At 35.5% G+C, this 19,699-nt stretch overlaps 1 protein-coding gene across 8 annotated transcripts in view; it reads left to right on the top strand.

The window, feature by feature from the left end:
- The window catches only part of BLVRA (biliverdin reductase A), an 82,564-nt gene extending 69,935 nt beyond the window's left edge, over nt 1–12,629 (top strand). For all 8 annotated transcript variants that reach the window (XM_016138061.2, XM_016138065.2, XM_016138058.2 and 5 more), the window contains 2 exons: nt 7,230–7,401; nt 12,270–12,629. In XM_016138061.2, coding sequence (XP_015993547.2) covers nt 7,230–7,401; nt 12,270–12,519 — 422 coding nt within the window. In that variant the 3' untranslated portion in view covers nt 12,520–12,629. The remainder of the gene's footprint in view (nt 1–7,229; nt 7,402–12,269) is intronic.
- The last annotated feature ends 7,070 nt before the right edge of the window (nt 12,630–19,699 follow it).

Here is a 19,699-nt window from a genome sequence, read left to right as displayed (position 1 = left end):
TTTTTTTCCATAGGAGTTTGAAAATGACACATCTCTTTTTAAAAGAGGACTGAGAAAAAGATTCTTGAAAGGGAGAACATACTTCTCTTTGTGGAGCAAATAGAACATGCTAGCCCCTTTTATCCCCCAACATGTTATAAGAACATTGTCCAAAATATTTAATCTACCATATATTTGGCTATTTACTTTATCTTGGTCATTTTTCTAGCACCTTCACTAGCAATAGGAAATTAGCATCCTGGAGCCTCCTGCTCTTGTAGTCACCTTTGATGGACTCCTTATCTGTATAGCCCCTAGGGTATCTGGGCCACATTTCCTGTGGGATGTCATTACAGAAGAGAAACCCTGATATAGTATGGCATTATTAAATTGTAAAACTATTAATCTCTTCATGAATTTCCAGAAAATAAAGTAGAACCTCATTTCAAAATCCATCTTTATCATTTAAAATGGTATAATTATAGTTGTGGCAACAAATAATAATATCCATTAATTTATACAAGGAACTATGCTAGATATGTGGCATACATTATTTGATGTTAATGCATATCTAATCCTATAAAGTAGGTATTAATTACCCCCATTATACAGGTTAAAAAAATGAAATTCAAGAGTTGAGTAGCTTCACAAAGTTGTCACAACAGTTATGTGGCAGAGGCAGATTGGTACTTTGGACTCTGAGTACAGGGTTCAAACTTTTGATGGCTGCTTAGTTCTCTCCAAAGAAAAAGACCAAATGGAAACCAGTAAAGAGCATGCCATCTTTCTTTTGTAAGCTTAATACATAGGGTCCTCATAATTGCAAACCATGTTGTCTGTGAAACTTATAACTTCGTTTCCTTTAAAAATTTTTTTTTTGTTACAGTTGACATATAATATTAAATCAGTTTTAGGTGTACAATATAGTGATCAGACATTTATATAAGCTATGAAGTGATCACTTAGGAAAGTCTGACCCATCTGACACCACACATAGTTATTACAATATTATTGACTATATTTCCTATGTTGTACTTCATATCCATGTGACTGTTTTTATAACATAAGCTCTTCCTCTTTTGACCCATCCCTCAAATCCCTCTACCATTTGGCATTTATGAGTTTCTTTCTGTTTTGTTTGTTTATTTTGTTTTTTATATTCCGCATAATTATGAAATCATATGATATTTGTCTTTCCGTGTCTGACTCAATTCACTTAGCAGTATACCCTCTTAGGTCCATCCATATTATTGCAAATGGCAAGATTTCATTTTTTTTTTTTTTTTTTGTAGCTGAGTAATACTCCATTGTATACATACATGTACCACATCTTTAACCATTTGTCTATCGACGGTCACAGGTTGCTTCTGTGTCTTGGCTATTGTAAATAATTCTGCAAAAAACATGGGTACATATATCTTTTTGAATTAGTGTTTTGGATTTCTTCAAATACCTAAAGTGGAATCGCTGGGTCTTATAGTATTTCTATTTTTACTTTTCTGAGGAAACTTCATACTGTTTTCCATAGTAGATTAACCAATTTACAATCCCCTCAACATTTCATGAGGGTTCTCTTTTCTTCACATCCTCTCTGACATCATCATTTGTTGATTTATTGATAATAATCATTCTGACAGGTGTGAGGTGGTATTGTGGTTTTACTATGCATTTCTCTGATTATTAATGATGTGGAATATCTTTTCATATGTCTATTGGCCATCCGAATATCCTCTTTGGAGAAATGTATATTCAGGTGCTCTGGCCATTTTTTAAATTAGATTGTTTCTTTGGTATTAGGTTATATGAGTTCCTAATATGTTTTAGATATTAACCCCTTATCAATGTATCATTGGTGAATATCCTCTCCCATTCAGTAAATTGTCTGTGTTTTGTTGATGGTTTTCTTTTCTGTGTAAAAACCCTTTAGTTTGATGTAGTACTATTTCTTTATTTTCCTCTTATTATCATTGCCTGAGGAGATACATCTAAGAATATATTAATAAGAGCAATGCCAAAAAATATACTGCCTTTGTTTTACTATAGGATTTTTATGGTTTTGGGTCTTATATTTAAGTTTTCAATCCATTTTGAGTTTATTCTTGTATATGGTGGAAGTAGTCTAGTTTCATTCTTTTGTATGTGTTTGTTCAGTTTCCCCATTATTTATTGAAGACACTGTCTTTTACCCCATTGAATGTCCTACCTCCTTGGTCATAGATTGACAGTATAGGTGTGGGATTATTTCTAGGCTTTCTGTTCTGTTTCATTGATCTATTTGTCTATTTTTATGCCAGTACCATGCTGTTTTAATTACTATCGCCTTGCAGTATAGTTTGAAATAGGTATTGTGATACCTTCGACTTTGTTCTTCTTTCTCAGGATTGCTGTGGCTATTCAGGGTCTTTTGTGGTTCCATGTAAATTTTAGGATTATTTATTCTAGTTCTGTGAAAAATGTCATTGGTATTTTGATAGGTATTACATTGAATCTATAGATTGCTTTGGGTGGTATGGACATTTTAATTATGTTGATTTTTTCTATCTCTGAGCATGGTATATGTTTTTGTTTGCTTATATCTTCAATATTCAGGGATGTTGGCCTATAATTTTTCCGTATGTGTGGTTTTGGAGTCAAGGTAATGCTGGCCTTGTAAAATGATCTTGGGAGTCTACCCTCCTCTTCATTTTATTTTGAATAGTTTGCGAAAGATAATTATTAATTCTTCTTTATATGGTTGATAAAATTTACCTGTGAAGCCATTTGGTCCAGGACATTTGTTCATTAGGCATGTTTTGATTACAAATTTGATTTTGTTAATAGTTATTGGTCTGTTCAGATTTTGTTTCTTCTTACTTCTGTCTTGGAAGATTGTTCGTTTCTAAGAATTTATCAATTTCTTCCAGGTTTCCAAATTCGTTGGCATGTAATTGTTTGTAGTATTTTCCTATAATCCTTTGTTTTTCTGTGAAGTTAGCTGTCAGTTCTTTTTTGTTTGTTTTTATATCATTCTTCTCCTTTTTCTTGATGAGTCTGGTTAAAAACATCAATTTTGCTTACCTTTTCAAAGGACCAGCTCTTGGTCCTGTTGATCTTTTGTATTGTTTATTTAGACTCTATATCATTTCTTTCTACCCTGATCTTTATTATTTTTTCTTCTTTTCTAGTTCCTTCTTTTAGGTATATGGTTGGATTATTTATCTGAGATTTTTCTTTTTTTATTAAGATAGGCCTTTACTGCTATGGATTTTCCTCTGAGCACTGCTTAAGCTTTTTCCCGTATATTTTGAGGTCAAAGTGTGTGTGTGTGTGTGTGTGTAGGTGTGTATGTGTGGGTTTATTTCTCTCAAGGTGTCTTTTGATTTCTTCCTTGATTTCACTGTTATCTCATTCTTTGCTTAGTAGCATGTTATTTAGCCTCCAAATGTTTGTTTGGGTTTTTTTTCAGTTTTTTTTTTTTCTTGTAATTGATTTCTAAATGTATACCATTGTGATTGAGAAGTTGCTTGATATGATTTTGGTCTTCTAAAATTTACTGAGATTGATTTTTGACCTAATGTGGTCTATCTTAGAAAATGTTCCACATACTTGAAAAGAATGTATATTCTGTTTCTCTGGGGTGAAATGTTCTAAAAATATCAATTGAAAATATCCAGTATAATGTGTTATATAAAACTGCAGTTCCTTGGTTGATTTTCTGTCCGGATGATCTATCCAATGATGTCAATGTGGAAGTAAAGTCATCTACTATGATTGTCTTACTGATCTCCCTTTATGTTTGCCAATATTTGCTTTATGCATTTAGCTGATCCTATGTTAGGTGTATAAGTGTTTGCAAGGGTTATATATTCTCTTGATGGATGGATCCTTCTATCATGATGAAGTGTCCTTGTCTCGTAGCCTTTGTTTTACAGCCTGTTTTGTTTGATATAACTATTACTACCCAGGTTTTTAAAAAATTTCTATTTGCATAAAATAATATTTCAATCCCTTTAGTTTCTGTCTGTGTATGTCTTTCTATCACATGTAAGCAACATATGTGTGGGTCTTGTTTTCTTATTCATTCCGCTACTCTATGTATTTTGATTGGAACCTTTAACCCATTTAAAATTTAAAGTAATTATTGATAGGTATGTAGTTATTGCCATTTTATTGTTTATATTTTTAATCTTTCACTCTTTTTCTTCCTAAAGAATTTCCTTTAACATTTCTTGTAATACTGGTTTGGTGGCGATAAACTCTTTTAGCTTTTTTTCTGTCTAAGATGCTTTTTATTTTTCCTTCACTTCCAAAGGGTAGCCTTGCTGGGTAGAGTAATCTTTGTTGTGGGTCCTTGCTTTTCATCACTTAACATATTTCATGCCAATGCCTCTGGTCTGCAAAATTTCTGTTAAGGAATTGTCTGACAGTCTTATAGGAGCTCCTTTGTAGGTAAACAGTTGCTTTTCTTTTGCTGCTTTTAAAATTCTTCTTGTCTTTAACCTTTGGTATTTTAATTATAGTTTATCTTGGTGTGGGCCTCTTTGGGTTTATTTTGTTTGGACTCTCTGTGCTTCTTGGACTTGTATGTCTATTTCCTTCCCCAGTTTTGGGAATTTTTTCATTATTATTTCTTCAAATATGTTTTCAATCTATTATTTTCTCTCTCTTCTTCTGGTACCCCTGTAATACAAATGTTGGTGTGCTTGATGTTTTCCTAAAAGCTTCTTAATCTATCCTCATTCTTTTTTCTTTTTGTCATTCATATTAGTTGTTTTCTCCTACATTGTCTTCCAAATTGCTGATTTGATCCTCTGACTTTCTGATCTACTGTAGATTCCATCTAATGTTTTCTTGATTTCGGTTATTGTAGTCTTTATTTCTGATGGATTTTTTTATGGTTTTTATCTCCATTTTAATAGTTCTTGTTTGTTGAAGTTCTTACTGAGTTCATGTACTCTTTCCCTAAGCTGACTGAGCATCTTTATAACCAGCATTTTGAATTCTGCATGTTCTTTTTCTGGAGTTGTGTCCTGTTCTTTTATTTGGAACATATTTATTTGTCTCCCCACTTTAGTTGACTTCCTGTCTTTATTCTATGTATTAAGTAGATGTAGTATGTCTCCTCATCTTGGCAGAGTAGCCTTTTATAGTAGGTGTACTGTGAGACCCAGTAGCATAGTCTCCCTGGTCACCTGATTTGATGGATGCTCCAAGTGTGTCCTTTTTGTGGGTTCTGTGTTTCTTCCTGCTGTAATTGAGCCTTGATTGATGTCGTGATATCTGTGAGAGTAAATGACCCTCAGGCTGTCTGGCTATGTGGAATGGCCATGACTACAGTGAATGAGCTGTTTTTCAAGGGCTGATCCCTTGGAGCTAAACTTAATTTAGCAGGGCTCTGGCGTTTGCCGAGTTTGCCTTTTAGGATAGTCATTTGTGAAGCTACTTGGGTGGTGTTCTGTTGTGGTTTGAAGCCGGCTACTGGGTCAGTTCATTCTGAGGCCTTTTGGGAGGAGGGGCTCTGATGCAGGCCAATGTCAGCTGCTGCCTGTATATAGCTCAGGGCCACCTGGTAGGAGGTTCTAAGTGATCTGCAGATGATTTTTGCCTCCCCTAGGTTTGAAGGCACCTGGGAGAAGCTAAGCTGAGAACTGAGGGTTGCTGCCACCAGGACCAGGCTTAAAGTCACTTAGTAAGAGGTTTAGTACACACTGAGGCCTCACATTGCTTGTTTAGGGTTTGGGAACTTTTGAGAGATTTTAGGAAAGTTTACAGTGCAGACCGAGTTAGGCAGTTTTTATTGAAAATCTAGATGATCACATAGTTGACTGGGGTGGGGTCTTAGGGAATCACCAGGGCTGGACTATTGATATTCACCAGTTTAATGGAGAGCTCAATATGGTGCCCCTCTATGCTTGCAGGCTGGGTGGAAAAGGATTCAACAAAGAAACAGGCATCTTCTAGCACGTATGTCACCAGTTTGAGCTGACCTAACCCTTGTGCCTTCCGCCCGTACCCTGACACTAATAAATTAGCTCCAACCTGTATCTTCCCAGTGCTTGTCAAGGACTGCCCCACTGCTGGCACTCAGAACAAATGAATTTGAGTGAGTGAGTCTGGGCATGGGCCTCTCAAAAGGAATGTCTTCATCTCCAGCAGCCCTCTGTCTCATTTACCTGCAATCCCTGCTGGTTTTCACAGCCAGATGTTGTGAGGACTTGTCCTCAGCATTGGAGCCCTGGAGTAGGGAGACTGGTGTGGGGCTGGGACCCCTTGGTCCTCAGAGACCCCTTGCTGTCAAGATATCACTTCCATTTCTTAACTGCCACACCACAGAAAAGGGGCCTGCCCATTTCACATCTCTACCCCTCCTACCAGTCTCATCATGGCTTCTTTAAATCCTTAGTTCTAGGAGTTATGTTCAGCTAGCTTAGTAATGGTCGTTCTGTAATTTAGTTGTAGTTTTGATGTGGTCATGGAAGGGAGTATAATATTTACCTGTTGCACCATTTTGACTGGAAGCCTGTTTGCTTTTATTTATGTCTTATCTTTTTTAAAAAACATACTCATAATTATGAATTGCTCTAAGTTAATATCAAAGTTATAAGAAATCTTTGGTTTATAGAGTAATGTAACAGCTATAAAGTCTTTTAAATCTAGGTTGTCTTTAAAATTAAGGCTGTGAAGAAAGAGGAGCAATATCTTGACTCGATTTATCATACAGATACTCTTTTGAATGGGCTTGTGTTCAGGAAATAATGAAGACTAAGAAAACACTTAACACTGTATCAATTTTCTTGATATTGACAATTTCCTTCACTTTCTTGCTATTCATGCAGCTATGTGGAATTTATAGGAACGTAAGCTTGAGGGTTCCCTTTTAACTTTTTAAAATCACTGACTGAAGAGGATATATATATGAATGTAATTGCATTTTTACATAGAATATATATATTTGAAGCCTACAACCCTTTTTTTATTATTATCCTTTGGACTAGATGGACTACTTTTTCCAATAAATTGTGTTATTGTACTATAAAAAAAACTTAATAAACAAGAAATTGAGACACTTTTATGAAAGTTAAATTTAGGCGCCTGAGTTTTCATCAGTATTATTAGTCGTTTTGTATAGCTATGTGGTAAGGGCAAGGTTGCGTACTGATCAGCGAACCACATCTGTTCACTCCTTGTCATACTCTTGCATGCCCCGCCCCTGCTCTCCAGTTGTCAGTCCCTTACTTCCCAGTTCCTACAGTGTTTGTTATTTCCCACAGCTGGCCCATTAGCAGAAGAGCGGTTTGGCTTCCCCGCATTCAGTGGCATTTCTCGCCTGACCTGGCTGGTTTCTCTCTTTGGGGAGCTTTCTCTTGTGTCTGCCACTTTGGAAGAGCGAAAGGAAGATCAGTATATGAAAATGACTGTGTGCTTGGAGACAGAGAACAAACGGTAGGTTGTGAGAAATTGATGAGGTGAAAAAAACATAAACACATCATCCTGTTTTCACAAAAGTAAATCTAGAGGGAGCTGGAAGGCCTATACATCCACCCCGAATTCCAGAAGGGCTCTCTGCTTCTGAGATTTCACTTACATTGCCTTATTTCATTCTCAAAGCAGCCCTGTAAGACAAACATGATCCCCTTTGCTAGTAAGTAAATAGAGGCTTACAGAATATAAGCAGTTTGTCTAAGCCATACAGGTGAGCAATATCCGATCTAGAAGCCTCCCTGGCGTGAATTGTTTTCAACATTTTCTTATGAAAGTTTAGGACATTTGGTGAAATTAAAAGAATTTTGCAGTGAACACCCATACAACTACCACCTAGATCTTGCCATTATCCTGCTTGCTTATCACATGCCAAAATTTATCTCTAAGTGTAATCAAAATTTAAGTTCTATTTATCAGCTTTATCATCATGTCATACTGACTTACTATTCCCACAATTGTTCCGATTCTTTATTTCTGATACCAAGGCTTTTTCAACAAAAGGATATTTATAAATTTCCTTGAAAAGCATTTTAGCTCTTAAATATTTAAAACAGCAAGGGTTTTAGATTGTTTCTATATGTGCTTCCAGGTAAGTGGGTCTATTGATAGTGAAATAAGATCATTGGGTATTTACAAAAAGAGAAAAGTAATGGAGTCTCTGAATAAAATCTGATTCATGTGCATTTTGAGGAGTATCCTCTTTGCTAGGAAAAGACAGAGGTCGCAAATGAAGATAAAGCATGCAGAACTTGGAAGTGCTACATTTGGGGGCATAGCAGTGGTGGTCCCTGGCTTTGATGCTGGTCATGTAGAATTGCACCATGATCATATCATACCTGTCCACAGACAGGTGTTGTCCCCTGTCTTCAGAGTTAAAACTAGCTTAAGTGCTGCAAAAGTACAGGGAGGACAAACCTAGAGTGGTCAGATTATACTTTTTAGAGGAGGCAATGCTATGTTTAATCTTGAAATTTGAGTAAGAGTCAGACAAGAAACAAGATATAAGGGAAGCAGGGTTGACTCTTGTTATAGCCAAGGGTAGGCAAGCATTGGGTGAGAATTTGAGACACAGCAAATACTGTATTATAATTTCTTAAATTCCTATAATACTTTTCACTTCACAAATTGCATTTTTAATCTCACATCTCCACCACAACATAGGTAAAGTTGTATACTTACTATTATTAATTTTACTTATTAGAAAATTGAGGTGGAGAAACATCCTGACATTTTTGCATTCCCTCAAATTCTAAGACTATGTTATATGGGAGGATGTAAGAAATTTTCTTAGTTAGATCAAAACATTTGGAATATCTCATTTATTTTTATCTAGTATTAAAACATTTAATGAGTAGTATTAATATTAATAATGTTTGTCATCACATTTGGGATGGTAAAAGATTTACCATGAGCTTTTAAAATCAGCCATAGGCTAAAACTAATACAGTGTTATCTCAATAAAACAAAGCAAAACAAAATTAAAAATAAAAAGCACTAGCCATGGGAATTAACTTTTTAGAAGTTAGACTAACTTTTTGATAGCGTTTGTAATAATCATTTATGTTTTAAAATTTGAGTCATAAAATTTTTTTTCTTAATAGATTGAACACCTTAGTTTTACTAGTATACTAATTTAATTACTATTTTTTATATTTCTTACCTAACCTGAATATGAACTTTTGACTTATGGGTTATCATTGATTCACACATGGATCATTTTAATGACTTTCAGAATAGGAAACTTGATGAACTGCAATTCTTTAAAGCAGATTAGGCCCTACTTGGCTTACATGCCCCACGATACAGTATGCATTGTGACGAAGTAAAGCCTTCTTATCCTGTGAATGCAGCTCTGGTTTCCGTCTTTGCCTGGGAAGAATGCTTTGGAAGCTTGGACCTCTTTTCTTTCTCTCCTCAAAGGTTTGCTCAGTCTGCAGGCCAGATTTTATTTCAACTATAAGTAGATGTCTTTCCAGGGCTCGTTACTACACAGTAGGAACATCTGCCAGTTGTTTCCAGACACAATTTCTTAAGTTATAGCTACCTTCAAACAACACAATGGAATGGAGCAGAACCACAGCAGAGGATGGGGAAGAGGGGGAGCATGATCTTGAAAGGTCACAATAAAAGGACTAGCAAGACAGAAATCATTACCTGAAACTCTGTTGTATAAGTGTTAGTATAGCTAATGTTTATTGAGTGCTTACTATGTGTCAGGTACAGGCCTAGGGATTTTCTCATAATCTTTATCCCAACTCTCTGAAATGGGCATTATCAACTAGGAAACAGGCTCAAGGAGTTTAAAAAGCTTGCCAAGAGCACAGAACTAATATGTGATTTTGTGAGAATCACACTTAATTACACTTAAGCAGCCTGTCTCCAGTCCCTGAATTGTCACAACTTCTCCCCCAGAATAGGAAGGGCATGAGAAAGGAATGTAATGGAAAACATATTAGGCCTTGTCTTTGTCATAGTCTTCACCTGTCAGTGATGTAAGATCCCAGAGTTATTCTGAGAGTCCTACCGCAACTTACTCCCATGCCCATGTTCTTTGCTTTTTACCAAGTTTTCAAACTATGTAAAAATAAGCATTAGAATACTTTTTTCAACTCATGTCGTATGTGTACAGCCAGTATACAGAAGAAGTGCAAGTTTCAACTCCTATTGAAGCCAGTTGGTAGGAATGGTGCCAAAGTCATGCATCCCCCTACCTGCTTGTTTTTCAGGTGGAAGAGCACTGTTAGAAAATCACAGTCTCTACCATTCTTGCAGACACATGCTGTTTGATAACTAGGGATTTGGGTGTGGTTAAATACCTTCCCATAAAAGGTGAAAAGTAAGAAGCATTGTTGCAGGTAGTTAGTGCCCAGGTTGATGAATGCAAATATTTGCAAGTGAAGTTTTTCACAGAGAGAAGGAGATATTTGTGAATTCAAACTTGGGTTTTTGGTTGGGACATCCAGAGTTAAGTACTGCCCAAGCCCAGAATACAAGTAGACCAGGTCCTATCCTCAGCTCTGCTCCATCCAGTTGGCAGTAAAGTGCCAACAGCTAATGTCATTACTTAAATACATGATTAGGAAAACAGCATGACTTTTAAAGTTTTTAGCCTATAGGACCACAAAATGAGGAAGTTACTCTGTCAGTATCTCTCTTGATGTCTCCCTGAATGTATGGGTATAGGAATGGCTACCCCCTTTATATACCTCAGATCTTTTTCTCTCAGACATTTACTCCATGCCTTAGTCTAGGTCTTGGTAAGCTATGTTAGCAAAAGGGAGAGACCTCTACCCAGGTTGGAGGCAGCCCTGAGCTCTCTACAACCCTACACCTAAATCTTAAGCCTTACTGTGGCCCATCACTCTAGAGGCAGAGAACAAGCAAGCAGGCAAGCAAACAAATAAATGATAGTTTACCTTGATTTCTTAGCAATGCTGGTCTAACCTACCCACCCCAGGCCTGATTTACTGTAGCTCAGTGAGAGAAGACAAAGGAAATCTGAGGAATGATGTCAGAACACAAGAAGGCCAGAGACCCTGATGCATACTCAGGATTTAACTCTTTCTCTGTTCACATCGAAAACTCCATTACTTAACACAACAGTCCAACAAAATTGTCTTGTCCTTGAGCCTGACTCATCACTGTAGGGGGAAAAAAAGGGAGGAGAAAGCAAAGAGAAGTATCCAGAGTCCAACACCAAATCATATCATACCTGGGACTTTGTTATAAGAAGAAGGGGAATATGCTGTATATATGTGTGAAGATGTGGAATACAGGACATTCATATTAATTTAATATTGGAAAGAGCTTAAATATTTGGCAATAATAAAATATTGGACCATATAATCAATTATATATGGTATACAGACAAAAATAACAGTATTTAAAAATAAATAAAAAAGCACAATAAAAAATTATTTACATTTTATGTTTTACATGCCATATACATATAGATAGATATATGAAGGATTATCTCAAACTAAAGATGCTTTTATTTAGGTGAATTATAGATTTTTTAATTTAAAAATTTTATTTCATTTAAAAGTCCTTAATTCTGTGTTGTTTTTAGAATATATAAAAGATAGTAGATTTTATAATTTTCCTCTCATATTCAGTGAAGCTTCTTACTTTGTTCAAAGTCTTCTTAGCAAGTTTCTCTTTTTTTCATTAAGCAGATAATATAGCCCTTCCTGCTATAATGACAATAGATAAACAGAGAGAAAGAAGAGACTTAAGAGAAGTGAAGGCTATCCTATTTGGATTTTAGGTGTTTGGGGGTGCAGACATTAGCCTTGGGAGGCTGCAAATTTGAAATGGGAACAAGTGCTTGTTTAATCAGCAGGAAGAGTCTGGTGTTTTTTGACATGTGCTGGGGGGCGGGGGTCATAGACTTTTTTAAGAATGTGATGAAAGAACTATAAGAACTCTTTCCCAAAAAAATGCACATACACATGGAAATAGTTTGCACATAATCTCAAGTGGTTCTTGGATTGTCTGTAACCCATATATCGGTACCCTAGAGGGATCCATGAGACTCAGAGTAAAAATCCTTGTATAACAAATTCGTTTTCACACAAAATTCATTGAATAAATTTTCTTGGCTGATAGAAAAATTAAATAAAGGGCTATTTGGCAGTAAATTTGGAGGTAATCACTCATGACCTTTGAGAGACTGGTAGAGTTCAGAATGCCACCTTAGCTAACTCAGTGAACAGCAGCTGCAGGTAAGATGGGTGCAAAATGAGGCCCTGTTATCAGGTGCTCAGGTGCCTGCAAGCATCCATCTGTGCTCCTGTGTAATCTCTAACATGCTTCTTTTGTTTTTGCAGTCCACTGACATGGATTGAAGAGAGGGGGCCTGGTCTAAAACGAAACAGACATTTAAGCTTCCATTTCAAATCTGGGTCCCTGGAGAATATACCAAATGTGGGAATCAATAAGAATATTTTCTTGAAAGATCAAAATATATTTGTCCAGAAACTCTTGGGCAAGTACTCTGAAAAGGAACTAGCTGCTGAAAAGAAACGCATCTTGCACTGCCTGTGGCTTGCAGAAGAAATCCAGAAATGCTGCCGCTAAAAGAAGAGAATGCAACAGGGCACTTCCAAGACAGAACCATAGTTTGATTTTTATCAAGAGTTGACCTTTATCTCTGTTCATACAATTAAACATGTCTTGGGCAATCGTGATTTGCTTATTGTCACAGAATGTGTTGGGAGTGATATTTGGGAGCAGGGGCACATGTAGTAGGGATGACGAAGGAACTCAGCTTGCTTAAGCTGAGCTAAATCCATGATTCAGTTTGCTTTTCCAGCAGACCTATCAGGAGGGTATTGCCAGGCTTATTTCCATTAGTATATGGGAAATTCTTGTTTGAAATCACCCAGGTGGTAAATAGCAAAACCAGTTTCTAAATTCTACTCATGCATTGAACCACTACAAAATAGTGACTTTAACACTCTTCCCTGCTTTGAGGAATTTTATTTTCCCTCACAAACTTTTACTGGGTGACTATGCTAGGTACTGGGGATTCTAAAATTGAGTGAGACATAGCCATTGCCCTCAATAACTCACAGTGTCATAAAAAAACAGTCACATAAACCAGTCATTGTAATGTTATAGGTCAAGTAAAAGAGACATGCCCCTACCATCTGGAGAAGGTCTGAAGGAAGACTTCCAAACCAGATTTTTATGATGAGTAAGTGACCTGTGTAAAGGTCAGAGTAGGGCTTTCTTGGAAGAGGACTGGCATGAACAAAGAAAAGGTAATGCGAGTGCCATGGTAACAGTTATTAGAGAAGGGAGTACCAGAGAGGCAAATTTAATCTTAGAGGTGGTGGGGGTGGGGGGTGGTGGCTGTAAGACAGGTGAAGGAGCTGGTGTGTTATTTATTAGGCAGTGCAGAAGCACTGAAGGGTTATTTAATGGGAGTGGCATGGTCAGGTTTCCAACTTAGATAAAGTAGTCAGCTGGCTGCCTGGAGGAGATGAGACTTGAGACCAAAGGGGAGGCACCTAGTTCAGAGCCAAAAAATGTGTTCGTGCTTGCAGTCCTTGGCTTGTCTGAACTTGTTGCTCATATTGAGTCAGACTCTGCTGACCTTGAGGCAAAGCTGAGTCTCAGGAAGCTGCTCTTTTGTTTCATTGGTGCTAATGTTGCATCTCCACAAAGTTTACATTAGCTTTCTTCTGTAAATTACTCCATCTTGTTTTTTTTTTTTTTTTTTTCTCACTCCTCACTTGCCATTATGAGATTTAACCAGTTCAGAATCCATAAAGTCACTGATGGAACCAAACTTTATTTTTTACCTATTTCTATTATTCTATCATCATAACCCCTCCAGGTAAAGCAGACAAATATATTCAATCTTTAAAAAAATCCTTAGTTTGTCTGTTTCCCATATAAAATAATTTGTAATAAATATTGGTTCATTTATTTTCTTTGTTTATTATCCACATCAAATGTCCATTGAGGACAGGAAATATTGTCTCTATTTTTGTATGTTGTGCTGCATCTAGTATGAGGTAAATATTTGATGATAGAAATGCAGTGCCATAGCCTCTCCCATTTGGGACTGGTAACTCTGCTGTTTCTATAATATTAGCCATATATATTGGAAGTGGGGGGGGGAGTATCAAAGGAAATCAGAGCTAGATAGTAAGGTGGTATAAACATATTTCATTCAGGACTATTGAAGTAAAGAAAAAGAGACCTCCGTATAGAACTGGGCTTGATTCTGAATACAGGATGGGCAAGTGGGCATTTATAGCCAAGGAACAGGATAGAGGTCAGTGAATGGAAAATTGCTAAGGGAAAGTTGCAAGGGTAAGGGGATTCTGGGTAAACTAATTTGACAAGATTCTTGCAGAAGGCAGCCCACTCTAATCAGATACTGAGGTTTGGAATGAATAAATTTGATCAGATGTTGAGGGTGGGAATTTATTATTATTATTATTATTATTTACTTTTTGGGGGTGATGGGATTTGGGGTATTTTTTTCAAGTTACAGTTGACATTCAGTATTTATATTAGTTTCAGATATACAGCATAGTGGTTAAACATATAATTTATGAAGTGACTCCCCCCCATTAGTCTAGAACTCACCTGACAACTATACATAGTTATTACAATATTATTGACTATATTCTCCATGCTGTACTTTACATCCCTGTGTCTATTTTGTAATGACCAGTTTGTACTTAATCCCTTCATATTTTCACTCAGCTCCACAACACCCCTCCCATCTGGCACCGATTAGTTTGTTCTATCTATGAGTCTGTTTTTGTTTTGTTTCTTTGGTTCTTTAGATTCTACATATAAGTGATATCATGTGGTATTTGCCCTTCTCTGACTTATTTCACTTAACATAATACCTTCTAGATTTATCCATGGTGTCACAAATGATGAGATTTTATTCTTTTTTACAGGCAAGTAATATTTAATTGAATATATATACCACTTCTTTATCCAATTATCTATCGATGGGTAGTTAAGTTGCTTCCACATCTTGCCTATTGTAAATACTGCTGCAATGAACGCAAGGATGCATATATCCTTTCAAATTAGTGTTTTGGATTTCTTTAGATAAATACTCAAAAGTGGAATTGCTGGGTCACAAGATAGTTTTATTTGATTTTTCTGAGAAACCTCTATACTGTTTTCCATAGTGGCACCAATTTGCAATCCCAACAATGCACCATGTTTCCCTTATCTCCGCGTTCTTACCAGTACTTGTTGTTTGCTGATTTATTGATGATAGCCATTTTGACAGGTGTGAGGTGATTTCTCATTGCGAATTTAATTTTTATTTCTCTGATGATTAGTGATTCTGAGCACCTTTTCATATATTTATTGGCCATCTGTATGTCGTCTTTGGAGAAATATTTATTTAAGAGCTTTGCCCAATTTTAATTGGATTTTTTGTTTGTTTTTTGGTGTTAAGTTATATCAGTTCTTATATTTTTGGATATTCTTATAAGTTTCATTGGAGATATTTTCCCATTCAGTAGGTTGTCTTTTTATTTTGTTGATAGTTTTCTTTGCCATGTAAAACTCTTTAATTTTATATAGTCTTAATTTTTTTTTTCTTTTGTTTCCTTTGCCCAAGGAAAACATGTATTACTAAGAGCAATGTTCAAGAATTTACTGCCTATAATTTATTCTAGGAGTGTTATGGTTTTGGGTCTTACATTAAGTTTTTAATCCCTTTTGAGTTTATTCTTGTATATGATGTAAGAAGGTGGTGTAGTTTCATTTTTGAGATATATTTGTCCAGTTTTTTCCAACACCATTTATTGACTAGAGTATTTTGACCCCATTGTCTACTCTTTCCTCCTTTGTCAGAGATGAATTGGCCATATAGCCATGGTTTTTTTCTGGGCTTTCTATTCTGTTTCATTCATCTATGTGTCTGTTTTTTATGCCAGTACCATGCTGTTCTGATTACTATAGCCTTGTAATATAGTTTGATAACAGGTACCATGATAGCTCCAACTTTGTTCTTCCTTCTCGAAATTGTGTTGGCTATTTGTGGTTCCATATAAAATTTAGGATTATTATAGTTCTGTGAAAAATGCCGTTGATATTTTAATAGGGATTACACTGAATCAATAGATTGCCTTGGGTAATATAGACATTTTAACAATGTTAATTTTTCCTATCCCTTAGCATGGTATATGCTTCCATTTCTTTTTTTATTGTATCTTCTTCAGTTACTTTCTTCAATGTCTTATAATTTTTTTTATAATTAACCTTGGTTAAATTTATTTCTAGATATTTGATGCAATTGTAAACGAGATTGTTTTCTTAACTTCTCATATAGTTCATTGTGGGTGTATAAAAATACAACCATTTCTAAATAATATGTCTGTATTCTGCTACTTTACCAAATTTATTTATTGGTTCTAATAGTTTTTTTTTTTTTTTTGGTGGATTCTTTAGGATTCTCTCTATGCAGTATCATGTCATCTGCAAATAATGACATTTTAAAATCTTTTAAAATCTTTCTCTCCAATTTGGATGCCTTTTTTTTTTTTTTTTATCTTCTATGGCTAGGACTTCCAGTATTATACTTAATACAAGCAGTTAAAGTGGAGATCCTTGTCTTGTTCCTGATCTCAAGGAAAATGTTTTTAGTTTTTCACTGTTGAGTATGATGTTGGCTGTGGGTTTATCTTATATGGTCCTTATCATGTTGAAGTATGTTCCCTCTATTCCCACTTTGCTGAGTTTTTATTTTATCATAAATGGGTGCTGAATTTTGTCGAATGCTTTTTCTGCATCTACTGATATGGTCATGTGATTTTTATCTTTCATTTTGTTTATGTTGTGTAGCACATTAATTGATTTGCAGATATTGAACAAATTTTGTACCTCAGGAATAAATTCCACTTGATTATGTTGTATAATCTTTTTTAACGTATTGCCGAATTCGGTTTGCTAATATTTTGTTGAGGATTTTTACATATATTTTAATCAGAGAGATATTGGCCCATAATTTTTTTGTAATGTCTTTGTCTGGCTTTATAATAAGAGTGACAGCCTTGTAAAATGAGTTTGGAAGCCTTTTCTCCCTCTGAAGTTTTTGGATTGGTTTAAGAAGGATAAGTGTTAATTCTTCTTTGATTGTTTGGTAAAATTTACCTGTGAAGCCATCCGGGCCAGGACTTTTGGTTTTTAGGTGTTTTTTGATTACTAATTCGGTTTTATTTGTAGTAATTGGTTTGTTCAGATTTTCTGATTCTTCTTGATTAAGATTTGGAAGATCGTATGTTTCTAAGGATTTATCCATTTCTTCCAGGTCGTCCAGTTTGTTGGCATGTAATCATTCACAGAATTTCTTAAAATGCTTTGTATTTCTGTAGTGTTAGTTGTCACTTCTCTTTCATTTATGATTTTATTTATTTGAGTCCTCTCTCTTTTTTTCTTGATGAGTCCAGTTAAAAGTTTATCAATTTTGTCGATCTTTTCAAAGAACCAGTTCTTGGTTTTATTGATTTTTGTTTTGTTTTTTTTTTTTAGACTCCCTTTATTTCTGCTCTGATCTTTATTATTTTCCTCCTCCTGCTCACTTGGACTTTGTTTGTTGTTCTTTTTCTAGGTCCTTTAGTTCTAAGATTAGAATGTTTATTTGAGATTTTTCTTGTTTCGTAGGTAGGCCCGAATTGCTATGATTTTCTCTCTTATGACTGCTTTTGCTGTGTCCCATAGACGTTGGGCTGTGTTTTTGTTTTCATTTGTATCAATCTATCTTTTGATTTCTTGATATCATAATTACTCCATTTATTGTTTACTAGCATACTATTTAGCATTCATGTGTTTGTGTGTTTTTTCAGTTTTTTTCTTGTATTTAATTTCTAGTTTCATACCGTTGTGGTTGGAGCTGGTGCTTGATATGATCGTAGTCTTCTTACATTTGTGGAGACTTGTTTTGTGGCCTAACACATGGTCTATTTTAGAAAATATTCCATGTGCATTTGAGAAGAATGTGTATTCTGCTGCTTTTGGATGAAATTTTTTAAGAATATCAATTGTATTAATCTGTTCTAATGTGTCATTTAAGGCCACTTTTTCTTAATAGGGAGATCTATTTATTGATGTCAGTGTGCTGTTAAAGTCCTCTACTATGACTGTATTACTCTCAGTCTCTCCTTTTGTGTCCATCAGTACTTGCTTTATATGTTCAAATGGGCCAATGTTGATTGCAGAAATGTTTACAAGTGTTGTATCTTCTTGTTAGATTGATCCCTCTATTATTATGAAATGTTTTTCTTATATAGCGTTTGTCATAAAGTCTATTTTGTCCTATATTAATAATTACTACTCCAGCTTGTTTGTTTTTTTGTTTCCATTTGCCTGAAATACCTGTTTCCATCTTTTTACATCAGTCTGTGTGTGTCTTTCAATCTGAAGTGGGTCTCTTGTAGACAGCACCTGTATGGGCCTTATTTTCTTATTCATGCAGCTACCCTATATCTTTTGATTGGAGCATTTAATCTATTTACATGTACAGTAATTATCGATAGGTATATAGTTATTGTCTTATTAGTATTTATATTTATGTTCTTCCCCCCCCTTCTTCTTGAAGTCTAATATTTCTTTTAATATTAGTTTGGTGGTGATGAACTACTTTATCTTTTTTTTTTCTAACTGGGAAGCTCTTTTATTTTATTTTATTTTATTTTATTTTCAGTTTTAAATGATAGCCTTGGAGAGTGGAGTAGTTTTGGTTTTAGGTCCTTGCTTTTTATCACTTTGAATATATCATGCAAATCTCTTCTGGCCTGTAAAGTTTCTGTAGAAACATCAGCTGACTGTCTTATCGGAGCTCTCTTGTAGGTAACTAGCTGTTTTTTTCTTGCTGCTTTTAAGATTCTCTGTCTTTACCTTTGACATTTTAATTATGATGTGTCTTTGTGTAGGCCTCTTTGGGTTTATTGTTTGGGACTCTCTGCATTTCTGGACATTATCAATTTTCTTCACCAGTTTAAGGAAGCTTTCAGGCATTATTTCTTCATATAGGTTCTCAATATCTTGTTTTTTCTCTTCTCCTTCTGGTACCCCTATGGTGTGAATGTTGTTATGCTTGATGTTGTCCCAGAGTTCTCTTAAAATTTCTTCATTTTTAAAAATTTTGCTCTTCCCAATTAGTGTTTTCTGTTACTTTTGTCATTTTTAATTGCCGTGTCTATCATCTGTTTCATCTAATTTGCTGGTAATTCTTCTGGTATATTCTTTATTTCAATTGTATTCTTCATTTCTGTCTGGTGCTTTATGGTTTCTAGGTCCTTTTAAATACTTACTATCTTTGTTGAAATTCTCACTAAGTTCCTTGAGCATTCTTATAATTATTGTTTTGCACTCTTTATCTGGTAGATTGCTTGCCTCTATTTTGTTTAGTTCTTTTTCTGAAGTTTTCTTCTGCTTTTTTTTTTTTTTTTTAAATTTGGAACATGTATCTTTGTCTTCTCATTTTGGTTTTCTCTCTGTTGTTTCTGTGTATTACGTATATATGCTATGTTCCCCATTCTTGGCTGGGTGTCCTGTGGGGCCCAGTGGCACAATATCCCCAATCACCTGGGTTAGGTGCTCCATAAATGTCCTCTGTGTGTGTGTGTGTGTGTGTGTGTGTGTGTGCGCGCGTGCGCACGTGCGCAAGTGTGAACATGTGTGCACCTGTGCTCTCCTGTTGTAGTTGAGCCTTGGTTGTTGGGTGGATTGACTCTCAGCCTGACTTGATGTTGAACATTGATCACAATCA

Source organism: Rousettus aegyptiacus, unplaced genomic scaffold (assembly GCF_014176215.1).
Source record: "Rousettus aegyptiacus isolate mRouAeg1 unplaced genomic scaffold, mRouAeg1.p scaffold_m13_p_13, whole genome shotgun sequence".
In the NCBI taxonomy this organism is placed as follows: Eukaryota; Metazoa; Chordata; class Mammalia; order Chiroptera; family Pteropodidae; genus Rousettus; species Rousettus aegyptiacus.
The sequence above is the reverse complement of the archived record's forward strand: the minus strand, read 5'-3'. Positions and strand labels throughout refer to the sequence as shown.